Raw genomic sequence first — 24,980 nt, 5'->3', positions numbered from 1 at the left:
AGAGGGCGTCCTTCCCTCCTCCACCTGGGCCTCAGGGTCTCCATCTCTCCACTGGGAACGGAGACCCACCCGGCCTGCTGGAGTGGCTGTGCAGCCAGCAGGGCTCGCAGGAGGTTAGCTCTGGTCTGGCTTCCTAAGAGCTCCTGTAGCCTCTGTTTGAACATTTGACTCCTTCCCTGGTCAGCAGCCGTGTCTGTGTCCGGTGGGAGCAGGGAAAGGAGAAGGCGTGGTCATGGCAGTGATGGCCACAGGAAAGGGGAGGAGAAGCCAAGGCCGCTGCCCAGGCCCTGGGGAACCCGCCCTCTGGTGGCTGGGGCCGCGGTGGGCACTGGCCGGGCCTCCCTCTGAGGCAAGTGAGGTCTGCTGGCCGTGTGTTGCTCGTGTGTTTACTCGGGGTGACAGTGGAGGCTCCTTGTCCCCACCCCTCCCTGACAGCCTGGGGTCACACAGCTCAGGGGCAGCTCTCTTGCTTGCCTCTCCTGTTCCTTCCAGAACCTTCCAGAAGGCAGCAAACTGTCTCCCTTCCATCTTCTTCATGATGGGTGGAAAGGACTGCGGCGATTTAAAACTTCTCTTAGCTTGTCACACCCTGTCGTGACCAAGCCAGAGTCCCTCCCGAAATGGGCGCTGGTGGGTGGCTCCAATCAGCTGTCAGCTCGGCCGGGCCCCGGAAAGGCTGAGCCCCCAGAGAATACATGGGGCCTGACTTAGATGTCGGCCGCTCCTCCGTGACATCAGGCTGGTGCCTGTGTCCCCAGGGGCAGAGAGGTGGCCCTGTGGACAAGCCCAGCAGGGGCACAGATGTGACCCAGGTCGAGGAAGTGCTGTGGCGTCCCTGAAGCACCCAGCAAGCTCTTATGAATAAAACCTTCAGAAATTCTGAGTTTTGAAGTTTATTGTTGGTGGTTCTTTTAAAGTCTCAAGCATCATTCTTGCAAAGACTAACATTTTAATTTGCTCAAACTGACAAGGGTCCCGAGGCTCAGCGGGGCAGCCCCGAGGCCCTCTGGAAGGCCGCTGCTGATGCTAGAGCCCCGCGCTGGGCCCGGGATGACCTCGGAAAGACGCAGGCCGGGCGTGGGTGTAGGCTTTGTTTTGCGGACACTCTGGAAGTTCGTGAGACACCCCGATGATAGATTTCACTAGTCTGGGGGACAGGCCCTGCAGTCCCTGTCTGTCCGCGCTGGGCTCACAGAGCTGTCCCCCTACTGAAGGAAGGCCCGGAGGAAGTCGTTGTAGGAGATTTTTGAAGACAGCGTCTTGTCATAATACTCCAGGATGTGGAAGAACTCCTCCTCGGAGAGGTTGACGCTGTACTGCCTCAGGACCTGCAGGAGAGACGGGGAGCCCCCGCTGGTCTCGGAGCCACTCAAGGAGGCATGCGCCCATCTCTCCTCCCGCCCCGAGCCTGGACCGCCCACCTCCAGAGCCGCCCCCAGCAGCTCTCTCTCCTGCTTCCCTTCTCCCCACCCCTCTTCTCTGCGCCCCCCCGCAACAGGGCAGCCCCGTCCAGCAACATGGGTGTGGGACAGGAAGACCCCTGGACTTCCCTTCAGATGGGAGCCACTGGGGTTCCCTACCCCTACCCAGCCCTCCCAGAATCGCCTCCCCAAAGGGTAGTGAGGCTGGTCAACGTGGAGGACGAGGAGGATGGACGGAGAGGAGGGGACTGGAGGGGAGACCTGGCCACAGGGCCTTAGCTAGGGTGGGGCCTCGGGGTGCGGCCCACCCGGGGAGGAGGGCAGGCCCACAGGTGTAGGGTGCAGGGAGTAGTTATGACCCAACAGTAATACAGCCCGTGGCAGAGCCTGCTACTGCCCAACCAATACCGATTGCCCTTTCCCCTTCCGTTATCAGAACCCTGATTTTCTTCCAGGTTGCTGGGAGTCCACCTAAAAAAGGCGACATTTCTTAGCTTCTCTTATAGCTAGGTATGTTCTGGCCAGTTAAAACTAAGTGAGAATGTTACGCGGGACTTCTGGGAAGTCTCTAAAGAAGAAGGGCATGCCCTCTTTCTCTCTTTTCTGCTGCCTGGAATGTGAAAGTGATGCTGGGGCTTTAGCAGCCATCTTGGACCATGAGGCGACCTTGAGGCAGGAAGTCAGGTGTTGAGGATGGCAGAAAAAAATACAGATGTCCCCGATGACTGTCCGGCCACCACGCCAGCTCTGGACTTCCTACCTCTGGGATTCTTTTATGTGAGACAGAAATAAACTTCTACCATGTTTAAGGTGTTGTTATTTTTTTTTTCACCTCTGTTATGTGCAACTGAGACAAATTTTAATAGATAGATACCCTATTAAATAAATATAAAGATTAGGTTATACATTTCCTATCTATGTTTTGTGTTATAATTTGTTTCTCAGAGTGGGCTAGAAAGTGGTGCTAGAAGAGCCCGACGTTCCTCTGGGGCCGGCAGGACTGGCCCGGGACTATGGGGCTGAGGTCAGCTGGCCTGGCTATGGGGCTGATGGGCTGAGAGCAGAAAAGGCAACTGAGCCTGGGTGTCCAGAGGGTCCCAGCACCCATCTGGTCTCTGGCTCTGGCTCTGGCTCTGCTGAGGGCAACGTCTCCGTTTCTATTTCCCTCTCCCTGCTGTCACCCACCTCGAATTCCTGGGAAGTTACCTGAAGAGGAGGAGACTAACAGAAGCTCACCCACTTCCTTCCCTTCTCTGGCTGAGAATTTTACTTGCCCCCAGAGTAAAGACAAACGCTGTGAGCTGGCTGCCACTGCGGGGCACGGAGGGCCCCGCCCAGCGACAGGCCTGGCCCCCGCCCACCGTGCGCAGCACTGGGGCTCTAGGGGGCCCCTCGCCCTCCAGTGCCTTGCACGAGGCCGTTGAGAATGCAGCCCCGCCAGGCCCTCCAACTGCGGTTCATCTTCCTGCATTATTATTTAAGAAAAGCTTTTTTACTTAAAAAACTTTTTTTTAGTTGTTGAAGCACAGATAAATCTAAGGAATACATTTTTTTGTAAGTGCATTTTGAGGTCATAACCCCTTCTCTCTTTGATGTCTTGACTGAGTTTTCTTCTTGGCTGTAATATTTGATTTTTAATCTAATGTTCTAGACCTCAATGATTTTCTGAACCTCAGTGGCCGGGGTGGGGATGCAGAGAGAAGAGGAGAGGGAGGGTCAAGAAACTGCCAATCCAAGGAGTTCTACGTTATTCTGAATGTGGGAGTTTTAAGTCACCCTTAAGGGTGGCCCGTTTCTTTCCTCTGGGAGAAGCCCAAGAACCCAAGCTTCTGCAGGGTAAAGTCAAGCAAAGGTTCTGCTCCAGAGGGGCAGCTGCGGTGGGCGAGGCGCTCCCTCCAGACCACCTTCCTCCGTGGATGCTGGACTTCCTCGCAGGGCAGGAAAGGCACCGGGGTTCAGGCTCTGTCGGGAGAGCTGCTTACCAAACCGTGTGGTGCGCGGTGGGCAGCCCCTCCATGTGAGGGCAGCTGCGGGAGAGGGGAGGGCTGACCCCGGGGCTCCTGTGAGGCAGGGCTGGGGTCTGTGGGCCCTGAGTCGGACACCTGGGACCCTGCCTCGGTCCCCCGATGCTGTCATTCTGCTCTATGACCCTGCTGGCTCCCCGTATAAAGACCTGGAGGGGTGGCTGGGGAGGAGGCCTGGCCTGGCGTGGGGTGGAGTGCAGCCAGGGCTCCGAGGAACCGCAGCAGGTGTCGTGGTGCCCCAAGGGCAGCTGCACGCAGGTGTTGGCACCGGGACGTCCCTGCAGGCTTCTAGAAACCTTCAGGGAGGAGAGCCTGGGGTCTGCTGCGCAGGGACAAGTGCACTCGGCCCTTGATAACCTGGGGGAACCGAGGAAGTGAGGTCTGGGACAGCTGCCCACACCTGGGCCTTCCGCTGGGGGTTGGCGGATCCTTTCTGGAGGTTTTCTGGCCACTGGCATTTGGCAACTGCTTCCTGGTCAGAGGTCACAGCCGCACAAGACCTGTGCTCACCTTCCTGAAATCAGCCACGCTCAAAAGCCCCGTCCTTCCCTCGTCGTAGGCCTTGAGCGTGCGCCGCATCGGCCTCCAGCAGCGCACAATTTCGGGTTGAATCCGCAGCAGAGCGGAGTAAAAGGAAGACGTCTCAGCACCGCCTTCTTTCTGGGAAAGGAACCAAAAACCAAGAGGAGGTAAGAAAGGAGCTTTTGGATGGGAAGGATAGAGCGGACAGGCCATGGACCGAAGGGGAGGGAGGAGGGCTGCAAGCTCCTCTCCTGGGCCTTGTTCACGTCTCGGCCCCCTGCTCACTCCCCACCCCACGCGCCCAACTAGAATGGAGTCGGCAAGCTCCCCATCCCTGCTGCCCATCCTTGCATTACCACCAGTCTACGTGTGGGCTGATCACAGCATCTCCTTGACACCTCCTTCCCCTCCTCCCCCACCCTGGGAGGAAGGTAGGTCTCCTCATCCCCATTTCCTGGATTGGGAAATGGAGGCTCAGGGAGGCTCAGGGAGGCTCCGCTAGACGCCAACACCGGCCAGGCCGCCTCCCAGGGAGCCCCTCCCCACGTACTTGAGGGGCGAGCCAGGCAGATAACCGGCCAATTTCAAAATAGTTTGAGGGAAAAAAAGAGATTCAGCTGGGGTCTTCTAGTACGTTCTTATAATGAACAGAGTTTTTAAAAAAATCACAAGGTTGTAATTATATCTAGTAATTAGACAGTACACTACACTATGATTATTTCATTTAGGTGCTATTTATTAGATTGAAAACAAGATATTTTAGCACGTTTCAGCCCCAAAGCATGTCTGAATATCACAGAGGTGGAATGTAGGCGGTAATGTGTGACACATGTTGGGAAAGTTTCATTTTTAACATGGCACTATATGGAACAAATTAGCACAAAGTTAAATTGCTTTCAATTTTTATATCATTTAGCACCTATGATAGAAACCAGATACCCTATAGCTTCGTTAGCTGCCAATTTATCCGATCACCTGGTCGGCCTGCACGGAAGAGAAGGGATTGTATGCGCACTTGCCCTTCCCACACCCAAGCCTGGCTTGAGAAAGGGTTTCCCATCCCAGCCCTGTACACCAACCCATCCAGAAGTCCTCCGCCTCTAGAAGAGCCCCCAAAAGCAAAGCCCCAGCTCACTTCCACAGAGGGTGTCTCTGCTGTCAAAGTTGTAGAAAGCCCCCAAAGCACTAGAAAAGGCAATGGCCCTTTTAGCTACTCTGCCGGCAGACAGTTGGCATGGTGGGGCCTGGACAGCCTGCAGAGGGGATGGGGGCTGGCACAGGGGCCAGGCAGGGGCAGGGGCAGGCCCTGGCCACACTCTCTCCTGGGAAAGGCTCGCGGGGAGTCTCGCCACCTGTCAGTCATGCCCAGGATGGAAGACAGGACTAGCCTAAGCCACAGAGCGGAGGCTGTGGTCACGTCTGGGTGAAAGACCGGAGCTGGGGGGCAAGACAGCAGCACACAGAGGTGAGCTGGGACATCTGCCCAGGGGCTCAGCATGCCTCCCCTCATTTACAGAAGGGGGAGCTGAGGCCGGGAGAGGTGGAGGAGGGCCAGAGCTGGCGGGGGCCTGGAAGGCTGTGCGGTCTCCACAGTTCTCCAGCTATGCTCCTGTGTCCCCTGATGACCCACCAAGGACAGTGTTTTCTCCACTCACAGAAAAGCTGAGCTAGAGAAAGAATTGTCTTAAGGTTAAGTTTTACTTCCTTAACTTGGCCTAAGCCTTTGATGCTACCTCTTGCTTGGCTAAACTAGAAACTATGCTAAGATGGGGCCCGATTTAGCACAAAATGACAAATTCGGCTGCATGGAAAGCTTCTGCTATGGAATCCACTGTTTGCTGGGCTAAGCCGCCAGCAGTCTTAAGCCGCCACTGTGCTGTCAGGTCTGCCCCACACCTCTGGTCCCCGCAGCTGAGTCCTAAGGCAGCTGGCATCAGCTGTGTTTGCTCCCAAGTCGACAAGGCCAGTTGTACTTGTTTAATTCAATGTAACTGAATTCAGTGTTATAGATGATGGAATATGAGTGTGAAAAAGACTTTTTCTACTTCATGCTTTGGAAAGACTCGAGAAAGGTGAGTCCGTGAACAGCGTGGTTGAAGTGGGTGTGGGTGAGAATCATAAAATTACAAATGATTAAGAAAAAAGGTAAAAATCTAGGGCACAGGCCCTCCAGTTGACATTTAAGCATCTTTAGGGTCTCATTCCTCTTCAAAGAAACAAGAAGAGAACTGTAGACAATGCATCGCGGGTGTAGTTTATGCAAGAAAGAGAAAGGGTCTCCGACTGGCCGCCCATACCAGGAGCAAGGTCAGCCCATCTCAGACAGCTGATGAGTGAACAGGCGGTTATGTGTAAGTTACAGGGGCTTCCCTTTGCTGTGGTCCCACCCCACTTGCCTCTCCAGTGAACTGACCGAGACCCCCCGCTCCTGGTGGCTGTGTGAGCCGCTGACACTCTTCCCGACGCTCGCCACACAGAGGTGCCCGTGGGCATGTGCCACCCAGCCAGTTTGAGAACCTGGGATCCAAGCTGCTGGTTCCCAGTCTGGGGTCTCCAGGCCCTTATGGGGCCACCGTTTGTACGAAGTGAGACAATGGGATTTAGGGGGAACTGAGAAAAATGAAAGAAGCCCGTTCTGCCCCAGCACCACCCCTTTCCTCTGGACGATTCACGTACCATTTTATTCGCGTTCTGGATTTTCATTCTCTGCATCAGCGAGGTTTCCTTTGCTTTTAACAGGAGGACGCAGCTCTGAATGAAGTTGCAATAACCAAACCTCCCGTTGTTCTTTAAGTCGTACTTGACGATGAGCTGCCGGCACTCATCTCTGTTTACATCCAGGTTGAATTTCTCCACGAGCACTAAAGGCAAACATGTCAGTTCAGTTGGTGGCGGTCGGTTCACTCATTTGTTTGATCACGCCTTCATTCACTCACTCATCACCGGCTGAGACGCCCTGTGGCTGGACAGATATGGAAACACACAGGCATGTGACGAGGCAAGTGCGGTAAGGAGGGAGGGGACCCGCGTCCTGCTGGGCCCCCTCGGTCCTGGCTTTGCCTGCCGGCCCGGCTTTGTACAGTCACCGTCGCTGTGGTCACAGCAGTACGGACACGGCACCGTGGGGCTTACGAACGCAGGTGGGGAGAAGGCAGAGGGATGGTCCCAGCAGACGGGAGTCGGGGCAGAGCCGGGCAGGAGGGGAGAAGGGAAGGTTCCACGTGCTGGGGTTGAGTCCAGCAGGGGCCTGACTGGGGGCCAGGGATTCAGGCTTGGCCCCCGAGCAAGCTTTTTCCAACTGTGCTTCCGAGATATGCTCTCAAGGGTCTTCCAGGCTACACCAATTTATGCATTTTGAGTTTTCATTTTAATGATGATCTAAAATGTGTATTCTGGAATACATGGACCTCCCGGAAGAGACAACCGCCATGCGATTTGAGGGTTTGCGTCTGGCTTTCTGACTAGGGTCACGTTGATGCCACACTGGGGAGTCCTCCTGGCTGCCCTGAGGTGGCAATGTCAGGATGTCAACACCCCCTTACTTTGCACTAATACTTGTGCTCAGTCTTTTACTAGGCATCCAGCCGAAGCTTCTTTTGGAGTCACAACTCATAATTGGAAGAGAGGTAGGATAAGGATTTTAGTTTCAGCTGAATAAGCTGAGACTTCCATTGGACATCACGAAGGCAACAAAGTTTCTGGGAGTGGAACACTGTGCTACATTAACTGTTGAGGTTAGTGAGGAAAACCAGTGGACGTGGAATTTATAGACATGATGTCTTCAAACCAGCGCAGCCCAGAAGATGCTGCTGCGCTTGTGCAAACAGGTTTCTTTGCCTTTGCACAGAGGAAAGCAGTAGGAGGACATGGTGCACCCAGGACATGGGCGGGGGGACCCAAAGGAATGGCCACTAGATGCCTTAGAGGTTCCAACTTGCAGAAGGCCATCCAACATGTACAGAAAATACAGAATGACTTGTGAAAATTAATCAGCGTTTTTTTTTTTTTCAGAGCACTGAAGTTTGGATGCACTGTCAGAGCCGTGAATGGGGCGCTTACGGGAGTTCACGGTTAAAAAGAAAAACAGTGATGATGGTGATGATGATGAAGAATCGCAAGTTAGGGTTCATCATGCTCAAAATCAAAAGAATTAACTAAAAACAAGTGGGACGCAAATGTGCATTAAAACCCACATTGGTGATTTCGTTTCAGCGAAACATGTCACATCAAATCAATGTCACATCGTTTAATTATAACTGATTTCAAATTTTTACATTTAACTCATAAGTGTTTTTTTTGGGGGGGGTAGGAGCTGTTCACTTAAAGAGTTTACACCATAAAAGTAGTTTATGTTGATATAGGAGGTTCTCAGGAAAAACGCTTTCCTTTAAAAGGGGTCCACATATTAAAGAAGACGGGGGGGTGGGTGGGCTGAGGGGGCTTTTAAGCAGAGGAGTGACCTGGTCAGGTTTTCCTGTAATGTGAAAGGCTGCGTAAACAGTATGCAACAATTAGTGGGAGTGTACATCTAACTGGTCTTATTTGAAGACTACCCAAGTGATACACGGCGAAAATCGAATCAACAGGGCAGAGCTGGGTCCCCAGCTGTTCCCTGCGCCCCGCCCATGTCCCACCTCCCTCAGCTCTCCAAGTCTGTCACCATTTACAACCTGCCCAGAGACCACAACCCAGCCTGCGGTTTCATGCGCTGACTTGATCAAGAAGGTGCGGACCTGCCTGGTAGGGGCTGAGGCGTTAGGAGTCCTCGTCCCCACTACTGGGGTTTATTGAGGTGCTCCCCGCTGGGCCCCTGTTGTGTCACTCCCCTGCCGCCACCATGAGGAGTGGACTTGTGCTGGGAGGCGACCCTGCATCCCCGGGGGGAAAGGGAACGGGACGCACCCTGGAACTCGGTGGCGGGGATGTCGCCCTGCTTGTTGGCGTCCCTCTCCTGGCACTCTCGCAGGAACTCGCGCCAGCAGCCCTGGATCTTCTTCCGCAGCTTGTTCTCGATGGGCTTGCAGTTCTGCAGCGGCGGGGTCGTGCTCGCGGGGGTCTAGCAAGATAGAAAACTGTCTTGTAACCTGAGATTCCACATGGAAGTAATAAGAGAAACTCACAGATACGACTCAGGTGCACAATTTCACAGGCAGCATTTTTTCAGAAATAAAATGAAAAACAAAATAAAAACGGTAATGTTACCATTTTAACAAAAACAGTTTTGGAAACAAATATATAGCCGGCCCTTTCTGGCTTCTGGAGGCCTCCACATTCCTTGACCCGTGGCCCCGTCCCTCACCTTCAAAGCTGCAACGCCGGGTGGGTCTCCCCCAGACGGCATCTCTCCAGTGTGACCCTTCTGCCTCTGTGTCCCCAGCGACCGGTCGGTGGGATTACCTCGGGCCCCCGGACACTCCGGGACAATCTTGTCTTGCAGTCAGCCGATTAGCGACTTTAACTCCCTCTGCAACCTTGATGCCCCCTCGCCATGTAAGGTACACATTACAGGTTCCAGGGACTGAGGCGTGGACGCCTTCGGGCTGCACCTGACCCCCCTTCATTCTGCTCCACGCACCATCTTTTACTCACTAAACACTTCCCTTACATGTTCACTGCTCTTGCCCATCCCCCCCAAGATTGTAAACTCCACAAGTGCAGGGACCTGTGTTCATTCTCTGCACATAGTAGGCGTGCGATAAACACGTGTTGACTGAAGGCCCGAGGAATGAATGCGTGCTCACCGTGCACGAAGCTTGGAGGTGGGGGCTCATGTGCCCGGTTGGCATCCCCTCAACCACCCTCCCCTGGAGACACCGTCAAGCTTCTTGCAGAGGAAGGGGAGCCTCAGCGAGGCTGAGCCCCTCTCCCAATCCCAGGCCAGGGCGGCTCGGCCCAGGTTCAGGGCCGTGCGGTCAGACAGGCCTGGGTTTGAAATCAGCTCTCTCTGTGGCTAACAAGAGACCTGAGCTCACGAGGACCCTTCTTAGAGCCTCGTATCTTCAACCGTAAAACGGGTGTGACAACACTTACCTTGCGGGTCCTGTGGCCCACGGCGGGGCTGTCCACCCCGGGGCATCTGCGTTCGTCCGAGATGATGCCCTCCGTGTGGCTGACATGCCACCCCCGCCCCCAAGGTCCCTTCCTGCTCTGAATCCTCTTTACTCTTCCCTCCCACCCCCCCGTGCCCACAGCTACCTCCCCTCCCAGGCAGGTGACTGAGAGGGCCCACCAGTGGCTCTTCTCCGAGCCCCCCACCCCAGGCTCAGCCTGGCCACCTTCTCGGTCACCCGCACCCTGTGGGGCCACTAGGACCCCAGCCCCGGGGGGACGTGGACCCAGTGCGACGCTGCGAGACGGGAACTCACGCAGGGGTGACTCCGCGGTTTGGACCCTGTTTTCAGGTCTCGAGCGGGCGATGACCCTGCAGACCTGCTTCTCTCTGAGACCTGGGGGACACTGCTCCCTCTCTGCGCCTTGGCCGAGTCGCCCGGGGCCGCCTTCTCCGAGCTGAAGCTGCTCAGGAGGTCCAGGTATTGCAGCCTTCCCCTGGCGTCGACGGGCATCTCGTCCCAGAGCCTGTCAAACTGGCAAAGAAGCAGAGGTCACCTCCCAGGGTTAGTGGCAAACCCTCAGAAGTGGGGAAGAAGCCAGTGAAGAGGCGCTTTCCTCCGCAGGGGTCCAGGGCCCACGTCAAATGAAAAATTGAAAAAAGAGAAACACCCATCCGGCTGCGGCTTCCTGGGAAAGCAGACGCGGGAGGATTATCCATGGCTCCTGCAGGACATTTTTTAATTGAATTGGGCCCTTAGCGAGCACTTTAAGGCCATTAAGTCCTGTGATTAGTCACAGAGACTGAGCTGCAGGACAGAAGAATGTTTTAGGAGAAAATGCAAATCAAGCCCCAGCCCACCTCGTTCCCCGGGGAGCCCAGCCAGGCTCGTTCCTGCTCCTCGCAGGCCCCCTGAGCCCTGCAAACAACGCACAGGTGCTGCAGCCCTCAGCCACCGCAATTTTTCTCACCCTCTGGGCAAACAATGTCTTCTCACAAGATGAAAAGGGAGGCATCTGGAGAACAGCAGAAGTTTACGGTTTTGTGTCGGTGCTGGGTCAGGGCCACACGCGGCTCGGCTCGGATGTTGCAAAATGACTCAATGCCAAGTGAGCCACTCTTGATGACTTGAGGGCTTTCAGGGAGCCGAGAAGAATGGTAATTTACTTCCAGTTTGCTTTTTCACAGCCCCCGAGGCCCAGTGCAGCTGCCTCTGAACCCCTGAGGCCATGGGAAGGATGTTCCTACCCTGTGCCTGAACTTGGTCAGAAACCCGCTTGGCTTGTGGGCTCCACTGGGGTTTTCCAGAAGCATGTTAAAAGGGACCATGTCCAGCTCTACTTGAAATTCTGGAAATGAAGTACTGAGGGGTGAGGAAGAGAGGGAGAATATTCCAGGCCCTGAGAAGGGAAAACGGTTTAGTTTGGGACAATATTCTTGATGTGTTTTAGCTTTTTATTTCGAAATCATTGTAGATTTGCAGGAAGTTGCAAGAATGGTACAGACAGGTCCTCAGGGACCCTCCACCCAACTTCCCTCCAAGGTTACATCTTACGTAACAACTTCATGTGTGTGTGTATAGTTCAGTGTCATTTATCACACCTGTAGTTTTATGTTGCTTTAATTTTGATCAATGAGGGAAAACTACTCGGTGGAGTGGAAGTGAGGGTCCTTGAGAAAGTGACCACATGGGCTCAGACAGACCTCACCATCACCAAGGGCAGTAACCCCTGCACCGGTCTCCTCCAGGGAAGTTCTCCAGAACCACAGGGCAGACCGGAGCCTCTCCTCTTCTTTCCGGCATCCTGATGAAACCACCCATGAGGTGACACCTAGCCTGGCTGAGAGACTCCCCGAAGGATCCTCTGAGATTCATCTTTAAATGCCAACCGTCTTGCAAAGGTGCTAGCACACAGTAGGTGCTCAATACATGGGTTTTTTTTAACGGCTGAAGATCCTTAACACGTGATAAGACCGATCAGACAATGGGAAGACCCTTTAGAAATGAAGAGGGATGGAGGGAAGGGCTAAACCATGTTCCGATCACATCTCTCAGGAAGGGCTTTAAGGAAGAGAGACGGGGCTTAAAGGAGGGTGGGCTGCCGGTGGGCTCTCATGCTCTCGTATCTTGGCAAGACTTGGGAGGCAAGCGGGAGGAAGGTCATGTGATTAAGGACAGATACAAAGGATGGGCATGAATGCTTCAGGAGGCAGTGAAGAGATGAAGCATGGAAATGAGGACGCCTACAAAACGGCCAAGGACAACAAAAGGGGCTCGTTCTCAGGCAGGTGAGGCAGGGGCCCACCACCTTCCTAATGGAAGCCTGTGAGGCAAGCGAGGTCAAGGCAGGACCGCGCAAACCCTCTTCTTATCCTATTTTAACTAAAGGGGCTTCAATGGGCAGAATACACATTGCTAGGATGGGCCTGGGCGGGTGGGGAAGTGGAGGCCCACGTGTGGCTCTTCAGTCCTGACGGGTTACAGGCCAGGACACTGACGCAGCCTGGAGATGCAGCACAGGATGGCGGCTGGTGCGGGCTGTGGGGACCGGAGGGGCATCAGAAGACTGGAAATGGGTACCACAGAAGTGGACTCTGGAAACTTACGGGCCTGTGAGCTGGACGTGAAACCCGGGTAAAATTCCTGTGGTTTGTGAAGGAACTGAAAAGCAAGTTCATTCCATGTCAGCAAGTTTCCATGTCACGTGGCAGAACGCACGCCTGCTGAAAGGTCCCCTGGAAACGCAGAGTAGCAGACAACTACCTTCTAACTACTTAAAAATTCACCACTTCGGGCTCTGCTTCTGCTTGTGATTTGGGAAGCGGCAAGCGAACGCCACTCCCATTCTAACAAGAAAAAGCCAAATACCTACAAACTCAGAACTTTTCTTGAGCCCATGAGAGAGTTGAGGTGGCAGGAGCCAAGGGGACTGAACTCCACGGAGCCCCGAGGCTCCAAGGAGAGCCCGACGTGCCAGCTCTCACGCCTGGCGGGGCTCAGGAGGAAGTGCGAGGGTGGGAAGAAATCAGCCGAGATGTTAGCAAATTCCTGAAGGCCAAGCTGGGCTGGCGCTCAGGCTAGAAGAGCTGGGAGGCACGGGCACAGGGGACGCTCACACTCACAAGCTCTCCTCCGCAGCCTTTGCCACTGCTCCCGAGAGGCCACGTGAAACCACTGGTGGGGGATGGACGTGAAACACCGCCCGCTTCTCCAGACCCTCCTCTACTGCGAAGCAAAGCCACGGGGGGAGGCATAGCAAACCCACTCAAGCCCGGGGGCCCTGGGCAATCTTCTGCTGGAGGGATCTGACGCTGGGGAAGAGTAGCAACAGCAAAATTCAAATGTAGCTCAATTACCCGCCAGACTGATTCAACAACGCTCCCACACTCACAGCCTGACAGAGAAGAGGTGCACCCATTTCCAGGCATAAATATCATTTATACCACCGTCTCTACTATTCTTCTTCACACGATGTCTGGCATTCAATTTTTTAAAAAACTTGAGGCATACAAACAAAAGAAAAACCAACCCATTGCCAAGAGACACAGCCATCAACAGACAAGACTCAGAGATGACCCCACTGTGGGGATTGTCAGACAGGAACATTAAAACAACTGTGGCTAATACATTAATGGATCTAGTAGAAAAGGTACACAACATGCATGAACAGATGGGGAGTTTCAGCAGAGAGGTGGAAACTATTTTTTTAAAATGCATTGTCCCTCCAAAGAAGATATACAGATTGCCAACAAACACATGAAAGAATGCTCAACATCACTAATCATTAGAGAAATGCAAATCAAAACTACAATGAGGTATCACCTCACACCAGTCAGAATGGCCATCATCAAAAAAGTCTACAAACGATAAATGCTGGAGAGGGTGTGGAGAAAAGGGAACCCTCTCGCACTGCTGGTGGGAATGTAAATTGATACAGCCATTATGGAGAACAGTATGGAGGTTCCTTAAAAAACTAAAAGTAGAACTACCATATGACCCAGCAATCCCACTACTGGGCATATACCCTGAGAAAACCATAATTCAAAAAGAGTCATGTACCACAATGTTCATTGCAGCTCTATTTACAATAGCCAGGACATGGAAGCAACCTAAGTATCCACTGACAGATGAATGGATAAAGAAGATGTGGCACATATATACAATGGAATATTACTCAGCCATAAAAAGACACGAAACTGAGTTATTTGCAGTGAGGTGGATGGATCCAGAGTCTGTCATACAGAGTGAAGTAAGTCAGAAAGAGAAAAACAAATACCGTATGCTAACACATAGATATGGAATCTAAAAAAAAAAAAGGTTCTGAAGAACCTAGGGGCAGGACAGGAATAAAGACGCAGACATAGAGAATGGACTTGAGGACACGGGGAGGGGGAAGGGTAAGCTGGGACGAAGTGAGAGAGTGGCATGGACTTATATATACTACCAAATGTAAAATAGATAGCTAGTGGGAAGCAGCCGCGTAGCACAGGGAGATCGGCTCAGTGCTTTGTGACCACCTAGAGGGGTGGGATAGGGAGGGTGGGAGGGAGGAGATATGGGGATATATGTATATGTATAGCTGATTCACTTTGTTATAAAGCAGAAACTAACACAGCATTGTAAAGAATTATACTCCAATAAAGATGTTAAAATAAATAAATAAATAAAATGCATTGTCCTTATTCAAATACAACAGGGAAATCGGATTAAACAGAAACGGAGAAGAAACCCATGGCATTCGAGGCATGGTATGATGCAGGTGGTGGGCGGTACTCTCTCGGGAACAGGGACAAGAGGCCCCCATGTGAGATGGGCAGTTAGAACCAAGCCATCACCCACTACCTGACGTAGAAACTGGAACTGGCCTGTGCTGCTAGTGGGCACAGAATTTCCACAGTCACTGAGGACAAAAGCCTGGAGGCCAAGGCAGGAGGAGTCCAGTCCCTAGGACCAGGCCAAGACAACTGTAGGACCACCTGGCGGTGGGGACCACGTGGAGGGGACCCGCCTGGGCGAGCTGCGTGTGGAGCATTCGGGACTTACCAGAGCAGCCCGGCTGGCTCCTCTCTCCTCACTCACTCACACCCCACCCCTCGTCTCAGAGCAGGGTTCTGGTAAAAGGGAACTGGCATGAGCATCTCAGCCCCTGCCTTTCTTCCCACTGGGATCTGGGTCCTGGAGAAAGCACGTGATAATTAGCAGATGTCTCATCAACACTGAGAGATGCTAGAAGGCAACTGAGAAACCGCTTGAAAGGGTCAGGGAGAGAAGACTTGGACCTAGAATTCTATCCCCAGCCAAACTATCTTTTGAGGACGAGGGTGAAATAGGGAAGCTCTCGGGCTTCCTCTCCCCTGAAAGAGCAAGTAAAGATGTACTTGAGCAAAAAAGAAAGTGAACAGGAAGGAGAGCAGGACAGAAGATGTGACTGTGGACCATGGATCAGTGAGGCGCCCCACGCCCACCCTCCCCTCCCCCCTGCCCCCCACAGCACCCCATCCACGGCTCCTTTGGCCTCCCCGTCCTCTACTCCCCTTCTCGCTCTTCCAGCCACATCCATTAGCAAATTCTGCTGCTTCCAACTCTGAAACGCATCCATGATCCAACCTCCGCTGTTCCCAGCCAGCCACCTGACCCAGGTCTTTAATCAGATGCTGCCTTCTCAGGGGCCTCCCCTGACCGCCCTACTCACAACGCACCCTCCCAATTCCCTAGCACTACCCTCTTCCCTGCTTTTTTTTTTTTGGCCTCTAGAGCATTTGTCACCATCCAACATACACATATTTTGTTCACTGTCTGCCCGCCCCTCAAGGAGCACAGACCCCACGGGCAGGGTGCGTCTCTGGTGTCCACTGGCCGGCTGGCAGCATCACGATCTAAGCAGCGTGCCCACTGCTCCTGCTTCGAGGATGCTCCCTCTGCCTGCATTGCTCTCTCCCGTCTCCTCTTGGAGGCCACGCCCACATTCCAGCATTGTGTCCTCAGGGAAACCGCCCTGACCCCTCGGTCCAGGTCAGCCCCCAGCTCTGCTCTCCCAGCGCGCTGCACGTCCCTTTGCAGCAGAGAGCAGTGTGGAATTACAGAAATAATGTACCACAGGCGTTTAACCTCTCTCTACCCTCCCAGGATGCAGACTCAAAGGAGGCAGGGAGCAGGCCCGCCTTGGTTCCCTCGGACCTAACATCACCACTCTGAGCTCAGAGGGCCCCCAATAAGTGAAGGAGTGGGTGCATGCTGCCTTCGGGCACTCACTGTGCAGCCAAGACAGGCAGCTCTGTGCCCAAGAACATGCAAGGGTGTCCCAAGGGCTCAGCCAGATGATGGAGAGCTCAAGGTGGGGTGGGGGGGGAGGGCAAAGCGGGGCGTGGCCAGCTCCAGCAAGTAAAGGTGTGGTCAGAAAAGGCTTCACTTGGCTCGAAGTGAGTCTGGAAGAGGGAGTCGGTGCGGCCAGATACAAGGGGGCGGGGGAAGGGACGGGGGCAGGGGCAGGCAGAGACTGCCGCGGGCAAAGATGGGGAAGGCAGAACCGCAGCCTGGGCAGAGGGGAGGGCACCTGGATCAGCCTGGAGAGCACTGTCCCATTTCATAGGGAAGGACACTGAAGCTCAGAGAGGTTGAATAATTCTCCAAGGTCACACAGCTGGACGAGTGCAGAAGCAGGGTCGAAACCCAAGTCTGCCTGCATTTTTCTCACTTCCTAAAGGTGTCTGTTTTAGAAATATCACATCTGGAATGCTCAGAAATGTTTGCTGGTTCCTTCCCCTAATAGAGCTGCATATTCAAAGTCCTCATGCGGTCGCTATGGACTGATCTAAATCGCCTCACCAGGACAGGCTCTCCCCATGGGGTCTCTATCTTCTTAAGCCAGATCCAAGTGGACCCAGTTCCACGGCCTTTTATAACACGCTTTATGCAGAGCCGTGAAGACCTGTCAGTGTCTGACGCCACCTGCTCTGAAAGTCGCTCTCCTTTTCTGAAAGGTTAATTGTGCCAAAAGGTTTCCAAAGATGTGGCACTTCCCTACTTACGGAGCTCTGTAAGTCAAGAAAGCTGGCCCCTCAGATTCACGATGATTGGATTTTTTAGAGATAAGTCTCTATAATGTAGATAAACGAAGTCATGGAATCTGTACCTGAAAGCTGTTTAACATGGGCGGAACTGTCCCAGTATCTCCGGTGAACTCTTCCCCATAATGGCACGAGGGGTCTAGACAAGTCAAGAGTGCAAATTACTTCTGTCTTACTGTGCCAGACACTGGGCCATCCAACCAAGAAGGTCGTTGGCTAAGCAACTCATGCAAGAAGAAAGCATATGGATCTCTGGGGGTTTTGCTTTCTGTTTACTAGCCTGTATCTAGAAGCATCCTTCCCAAATATAGCACAATTTCTGCTAATCATCACCCAACTTAAACCACGGTACTCATGCCAGACTTTGATGCTCTCAATGGTGCAGACTGTCTTTGAGATGTGTCCGTGTATTTTTAGAAAGCAGCATTTAAAAGTAAGTGCTTGATTTTTTTGCAGGGGGTGGGGGTAGGGGGGGTGCTGTCTGTGACGGGAATGGTGAAGCTTTCTTAGTGGACAATTAGAATCAAATTCTCTGTTATGAATGCCAGATATGCCGGCATGTCATTAATTTATACCTATAATTAGAGTAAAATTTTGCTCATTTAGATGGAATGAAAAATCTTTATTACTAAAATCTTTATTACTAAAAAATCTTTATTACTAATCTTTATTACTAAAAATCTTTATTACCAACCTTTATTAGTTGGCCCCATAGAATAATAAAGGCAACTGTATTAATTTTAAAGGCTTCTATCCATTTGTAGTAATGGAGAGAAGTATTGATATTTGCAAATAGAGAGCTCACTTGGCTTGGATGCTCTGTGGGACAGACTTGTTTGGAAATAGGGCATTATTTTGCTTAGCAGAAATGATCATAATGCCTAAAAAAGGTGATATTTCAGGAAAGTGAAATCTGATGTCCATATTACTAATATCTTTAACAAATTCATTCTTTAGGGTAGTGAGTTCAGAGGCCTAAGTAGGGATGGAGGGTGGACGTGATGATCACCCCTCCCCGTGAATACTTTCAGTCCTTACCCTAAAACTCTGACAATGTGAGACTTGAGTTTGGAGTGACCCAACTCTGGAGGGGAAAGAATGACATTTCCACACGGGGAGCTGTAGGAAGCTCCCTGGGCTGGGCCTGAGGAGAGCCAGGAGGAAGAGGGGAGGCGGGGTTGCTTCTGTGAGTACTTTGGAGTTCCTTTTTCATCTGAATTATTCTCTGGGAATGGATGGGGCATCAATTCATCTGAGAACTGAAGAGGGCTGGTAGCAGTGAATTTTCTGGGAAGAAGGGAAATCTGCTTCCGGGACTGGATTGGTGGTGCTCTGTCATCGGCTGTTCAGCCCCTGGACTGCTGGGATGGGGGTGGGGACGTGGACACTGTCCACTCACTGGGACATGCTGAGCACCTGCTCTGTGCCAGGCTCTGTCTCAGTGCTGGGGACACAGTGAGGACCAAGCAGCCAGGGCTCCGCTCCCCCGCGCGGACTTTCAGTGAGATTATCGGCTGAGGCCGGTGAGCAAGGCAGGCCCCTGGGACGCCGTCCTGCTGGGAGGTGCTCTTGGCCTAGGAAAGCCATGAAGGGCCAAAGAGGCCGGGGCAGCAGGTTGCTAGAGCTTTGAGCTAAAAAGAGCCCAGCTCAGTCCTTGGGGAAGAGACCGCAGAGAAACTCTTGTGAGGGTTCTGTGATGGGCAAGAGGACCTCAGAGAGGGTGGCCTGTGTCCAGCCTGTGGACAGTGGAGAGGCCCACTGGGGGTGGGCGTGTCACCAGCATGCTTGGGGCGGTAGCTCCAGAGCATCCAAAAACGCCGGCAGCAGAAGCAGGCAGGGGTGGTGGGAGAGTCGGAGCAACCTACAGGCTCTACATCCACCCTTACCCCCGCACTCCCAGCTCAGATGTGGGGAGAAACTGGCCCCCTCTTTGGATCACTTAAGCCCAGGAATGATCCGGGGAAGGAGGGAGAAGGACAGTGGTAGCTGGAGCCGAGTTTAATTTGATTTTAAAAATAAAAGTGATATAATTTGCACCCTGATTGAAATGGTGCGATTCATACCTGTTACATAAACAGAAAGCTCCCATGAGTCTCCAGTAAGATTTAAAACTAAATAACAACAACCCACCCCCCGCCCCCAAAAAACCTTCAAGTATTTAAAAAAAGAGAGAACAGTCTTAAACTTTTTACGCTCTGGGAAGGGCTGGCCTGATGCGCATACATCGCTTAGGAGGCTAAACGAAATGCGTATCTTACTTGTTCATCCGTCAGAACTTGGATGTGGCGAGTACAAATGGACCGGAACTCGTCCCTGGAGGCGGTATTGGTCTTCATGGTGTCGAAGTTCTCAAACTCCTGGGCGATGGTGTGGTAGTGGCAGGTCACGGCTTTGTGGAGCCGGGCCAGGACCTCTTGGTTTGCCATTTCCTTGGGAGATATGGGCGGCGGGCCTTTGGGCATCTTCTCAGCCCACTCAGCAGCAGCCTGGGCAAAACAGAATGGAAAATTGATCCATTTAATAAATAATGAATCACCTTGGCTCTGGGTGCCTTAGCCAGGGCAGGTCCTGGGAGGTCCAGCTTAGTGAGGAAGATGATGAGCCAGGAGACAGTGTGACCCAGAGGCCCGACTGCAGGGGCAGATTTGGCTGAAGTGGAAGCCTGGGCTGACCTGCCACGGACGAGGAGCAGAGCGGGTCGGCCCCGTGGGGCAGGGCAAGGGGCCGGGGCCAGGCCTGGGGAGGGCACACCTCTTCCCCGCCTCCCTTCACTCGTTCAGCCTGTCCTCTGGTTTGTGTAACAAGCACACGGTGAGTGTCTGCTCTGAGTGGTAAGGGAATCAACAGGGATGTGGATCCAGACTGCTTTCATTTTCCGAACCTCAGTTTGATTAATTTGCACTCCCAGCAGTTACACCGTGAAAGGCGGTTTTGGATGACTGCTGCCACACTATGCTGCAGCACCGCTGTCAGCTAAGTGTCCCTTAGGTCTGAAACTTTGAGACCCGCAGGGATTTGATCCTGGTGAGCACAGGTTCCTGCAGTTGGAGGCTGTGGGGACAGTGGAGCTGCCCGCTGGCCTGGATCCCTTTCAGCACCCCTCGTAGGGCAAGGACAGCCGGGTGTTGGGAGGTGCTTTCAGGGCCTGGGGGCGCTGTCCAGGGTGCTGAGAAACCCCGAGGAGGGACAGGCCCTGTCTGCACCCCAGGACAGCTTTCTGGAGGGAGGAGTGAGCCACGAGGAAAGAGGAGCGGAGGAAGGATCTTTTTACTGGATGTTTAGGCCGATGTGCTGGCAAAGGGCTCGTGGTCAGGGGAGCTGGAGGGGCCGTCAGCCCACGTGCAGCATCTCAGTGAGCATCGGCTGATGATCCGTGTGGTGGACAGACCACAGGAAGAGCAGGCAAGGGAAGTTACTTAGTGACCATCAGCAGCCCTGGAAATGACAAGGGCCTCTGTCTATCCTGGGCACTAAGGAGACTGGAGCTGGAAGGGCGAAGCCGGGGTGGAGGGCGGCTGAGTCCCCAGCCTCCTGCGAGGGCAGTGAACACGGCCAGGGCTGCAGCCCTGATGTGCATCTACTTGCTGCAATTAGGAAAAGGCCCGAAGCTACACCTGTGGTCACTGCATCAGCAGGTTGGCTCCTGGAGTATGAGGACGGGATGGAGCCCCGGGGTGGGAGGGGAGACCGGGCTCCGTGAGAACCCAGGGGTAACGGAGGCGTGAATGCTGCCCCCGTACCAGGGTGGATTCTCAGATACACTGGGTTTCTCCACATCAAAACCCTTCATGACTGTTAGCTAGGATAACAGTTCTTTCAAAGCACCAGCACTTTACCAGATGATCAATCTAATCCCCCCAGCCTGTATTAAAACTTGGTCATGATTCATGTTCAGCAATTCCATAGCAATATAGGTATTATATGCTACCATCCTTCAGGACAGAGTATAATGTTACTTTATGAAATTGTATCAAACACAGGATGCTGCTGGGAATATCCCCCAAAACGTGACTATACACACACTCAAACCACAGCCCACCACATCCGTGACCACCCAAAGGTTAACAGAGGCTTTTAAGTATGTCCATTTGGAGCCATCTGTAAAGCGAATGAACGCCTTTCTTTTTTCATTCTAGAAAAAAAGTGATATTACAGACGCATGTTACACTTGTTCAAACAGTTGAAAATGCACCCCCTGTATCTAGGTAGGAGGGCCTTTCCCTAAACATTGCGAGGGGTGTTGGTGCTCAGAGAGTACAGGGACCTTTTCTGGATGGAGGCTCACGCTCAAGTCCATCCTTACACTTGTCACACCTTTGGGGCCTGAGGAGGACGCACCCCAGGTGAACAAACTGGAATGAGCACAGGTGCTCGTGTCCCGCAGGGGAAGCTGGGTCCCCGGTCTGAGGCTAGACTCTGCCTCTAACTGGCTGTGTGACCCCACAAGCCACTTAACCGTGTTCCCCTCAGTTTCCTCATCTTTCCAGGAGGAATCAAGGCTCCCACGAGACGGTGTGTGTGAGTGCTCTTTGAAAGCGTTAGCACACAAAACGAATCGGAAACACTACTATTTTAACAACAGATATGGAAGAATTCTAACAAAGTAGGATGGGCAACCTTAAGTTAATATGCTTTAAACTCTGGAGGAAATTGAATCGTTTTCTAGCAAAATATAGATTACTAAATTTAACTTAAGTAATAGGAAAGCCTGAATAGACAGGTAACCACAAAAGAAATTTAAAAAGCTGTTAAAAGATCTACCATCTATCAGTAAAAAGGTGTCAAGTCTAAATTTTTACATTAGTCAAATTATTCCAGAACACAAAAAGCGATATATAGTATTCCAGTTCATTTTATATTACCCTAATACAAAAATGTGATAAAGAAAACACTTGGAAAGAAAAATATAAGCCAATCCAGTTTATGGATATAAATGCAAATACATCAAAAAAAAAAACATTAGGAATATTTAGTGCCATATTTTAAAAGGGCATACCAAGATCAATTAGGGTTTATTCCAAGAATAAGAATCCTTCAAGAATTAGCAAAACTTCAATTCCTTATATTAGCAAAGGTCACATATCAACAGATGGCAAAATGGCATTTAACAAAATTCGGCAGCCATTCCTGACTAAATGGTATAGAACAGAACAGAACATATAAACTACTTGGAAATAAAATGAACATCCTAAACACGAGACTATTAACAGACACTATCTGCAAATATGTTACATGGGTGAAACACTGAAGCATTTCCATTAAAGTCAGAAACAAGACAGGCATGCTCACTGTCAGTTCTGTTAGTCACATTTTTAGAGGTTCCAGCTTTTGAAATAAGACAAGATGAAATAAACAGTATAAATGTTGAAAAACAAGATTTATCATTATTCGGGATATGATTTTACAACTAGAAAATCTCAAGACAATTAGGAAAGTGGCTGGATTCAAGTAAAAAATACAAAAAAAAGCAATACTTTTTTTTTAAGCAGTAAATATAACTAGTTAGAAATTGTATTGTGAAAAAAAATCCACATTCACATTAATGACAAAGCTATTGAATACCTTGGGATAGATTACATCTGAAAGGCATAAGACCTATACAAAGGAAGCCATACACATTCTATTGAAGGTTATTAAAGCAAGACTGAAATGAAAAGAGACACATACTATGTTCCTGGATGTGAAGTCTCTACTTCCAAAGGTAAAACCTTTCTCAAATTATAAATAAATAAAACTCTAGTAAAAATCTCAATAGCTTGGGATTGACATATATACACTAATATGCATAAAATGGATAACTAATGAGAACCTGCTGTATAAAAAAATAAATAAAATTTAAAAATTAAAAAAAAAAGAAAAAATATCTCAATGGATATTTGGGGGACTCATTAGACATAGATATTAAAGTTGGTAAAGAAAAAGAAATATGTGAGATTTGCCATGAAATTTTTGGAAAAGGCTAGCAATGATGTTTTTGAGCCACCAGATATCAAAACACCATAAACTTGATATAATCAGAATAATAGAATCAGAAGAGCTAGGTCCAGATATACAAATAAATCAGTGGATACCTACTCAGACTGTTAACGAGAATTAAGGAGAAGTCAGTCTCTTCTGTGACTGAGCCCTTACATCACAAAGCCTATTGTTACAATGTTATAAAAGTAGCAAGGAGCTGTATGGCTGGCTGACTCCAAGATAACCTTGGGGGAGAGAGGCCCTCCCAAGCAAAACAGAACATCTGAGTTTCATAAAGGAAAATTCTTTCTTCTTTCTTGAGTCATCAGCTTCAAAACACAGTCCTTCTGAGGTCCCCATCTCAGCAAATGGAAATTGTCCCAGTAGCTCAGAATGGAGTCCTCTGTGACGGATGTTTCTATCACTCATACCCAAACCACCCGCAAATCCCAGGGGCTCCGCTCCCAGTGCATACCTGGAAGTTGCCCGCTCTACCCTCACTCCCTGGTCCAGGCTGCCATCATCTTGCACGGATTATTGCATCAGCCTCTCTGTTTCCACCCTCAATCTTTTAAAGTACACACACACGTGTATGACATGCACATACGTGTCAGCACTTGTTCTCTGGATGGAAGGGTAAGGGAGGGCAGAGCCATAATCAAAAAGCCATAGTCATTTTCCCCTGAGGACGATCTCTTTAAAGTGCAAATCAGGTCAAGCACAACTCTCAAATGGCTTCCCATGTTGCTCAGAGTAACAGGCAGGGTGTCACAATGGCTCTCGCCCACGACTCGCTCTGACCTCACTCTGTGACAGCCTCCTGCTGTGCTTCATTCACAGCAAGCTCGTTCCTGCCTCAGGGCCTTTGCACTTGCTGTCCTCGCCCTTCTCTCAGGGTTTTTATCACATTCCTGAGCCGAACTCCAGATTCTCTCTCGCTTTCCCTGCTCATTTCCATCCCATGTATGGCTCTCTGATCCACCTCATATTTACCCTAATTGTCTTTCTCATCCCAACAGAAAATAAACTTCAAGGCAAGTCTAGTCTTTTGTGCACTGCTGAATCCTCGAGTGCTTAGAAGAACCTGGCACACAGTGGGACCTTGCTATTTGTTCAAAGAAAGAGTGGATAAACAGTGTCTCCACACAGCCAATCAAATGAATGATTGCTCTGGGCAGCCACCCTGGGTCTTCTGTTAAAAAACTCTGACCTGGTCATGCTGCAAAAAAACAGAAAAGAAAACAAGATTCCACTTTTTTCTTCTAAGAAATGCAAATTTCTTAATTGACGATATCAGTGCTGGAAAAGGGGGAATAAGGTATCTGGAGCCATAAAAGTGCCTATCCTTTGACTTGGTACCTACCCTTTGAAGACTTTCCTTGAGGAAATAAACATGGAATTATGATCATTACAGTATTATTTATGGAATTCACAAAATTAAAAAAAATTAGCAACACTTCAGATGTCTAAATTAGGAGAATGGTTAAATAAAACACGATATTTCTAGAAGATGGATGACAGTGCAGCTATTTAGAATGTTTCAAGAAATAGTCTAACAATATGGTAAAATGTTTGCAGTGCACTAAGTGGAAAGGGGCCACAAAAGGGTCCAAATGATCACACGAGCACACACACAGATGCACACACGTGTATCCATACACACCCTAGTACTAACACTTGTTCTCTGGATGAGGAATAAGCGAGGGCAGGGCCAGGCAGACGACTGGGGCTCCCAAGCCGGGAGTCTTGCCGGCCCCACGGGCCGGGGTCCTGAGGCTGGGGGGCTGGGATAGCCTGGCTGCAAGTGACGTGGAAGAGCGGCTGGTCTGGGAGCCCTGCTTGGTGCGACTGCCCTGGATGTGAATCTGCCCCCTCTCCACCTGCGCAGGGATCAGACTGACACCTGGGTTACACTGAATCCCAGAGCCCGGGGGGGAG

General features: G+C 51.2%; 1 protein-coding gene across 1 annotated transcript in view; it reads right to left on the bottom strand.

Moving 5' to 3' along the window:
- Positions 1–911: 911 nt before the first annotated feature.
- EFCAB6 (EF-hand calcium binding domain 6) overlaps positions 912–24,980 on the bottom strand; it is a 136,176-nt gene continuing 112,107 nt past the window's right edge. Inside the window, exons 14-19 of the mRNA XM_061204424.1 lie at positions 19,343–19,570; positions 10,333–10,551; positions 8,870–9,023; positions 6,644–6,828; positions 3,956–4,105; positions 912–1,328 (exon numbers count right to left, since the gene is read on the bottom strand). Coding sequence (XP_061060407.1) covers positions 1,206–1,328; positions 3,956–4,105; positions 6,644–6,828; positions 8,870–9,023; positions 10,333–10,551; positions 19,343–19,570 — 1,059 coding nt within the window. The 3' untranslated portion in view covers positions 912–1,205. The remainder of the gene's footprint in view (positions 1,329–3,955; positions 4,106–6,643; positions 6,829–8,869; positions 9,024–10,332; positions 10,552–19,342; positions 19,571–24,980) is intronic.

This window comes from Eubalaena glacialis, chromosome 11, assembly GCF_028564815.1.
Source record: "Eubalaena glacialis isolate mEubGla1 chromosome 11, mEubGla1.1.hap2.+ XY, whole genome shotgun sequence".
NCBI classification, from domain to species: Eukaryota; Metazoa; Chordata; class Mammalia; order Artiodactyla; family Balaenidae; genus Eubalaena; species Eubalaena glacialis.
This window is presented reverse-complemented; position numbering and strand designations above follow the sequence as displayed.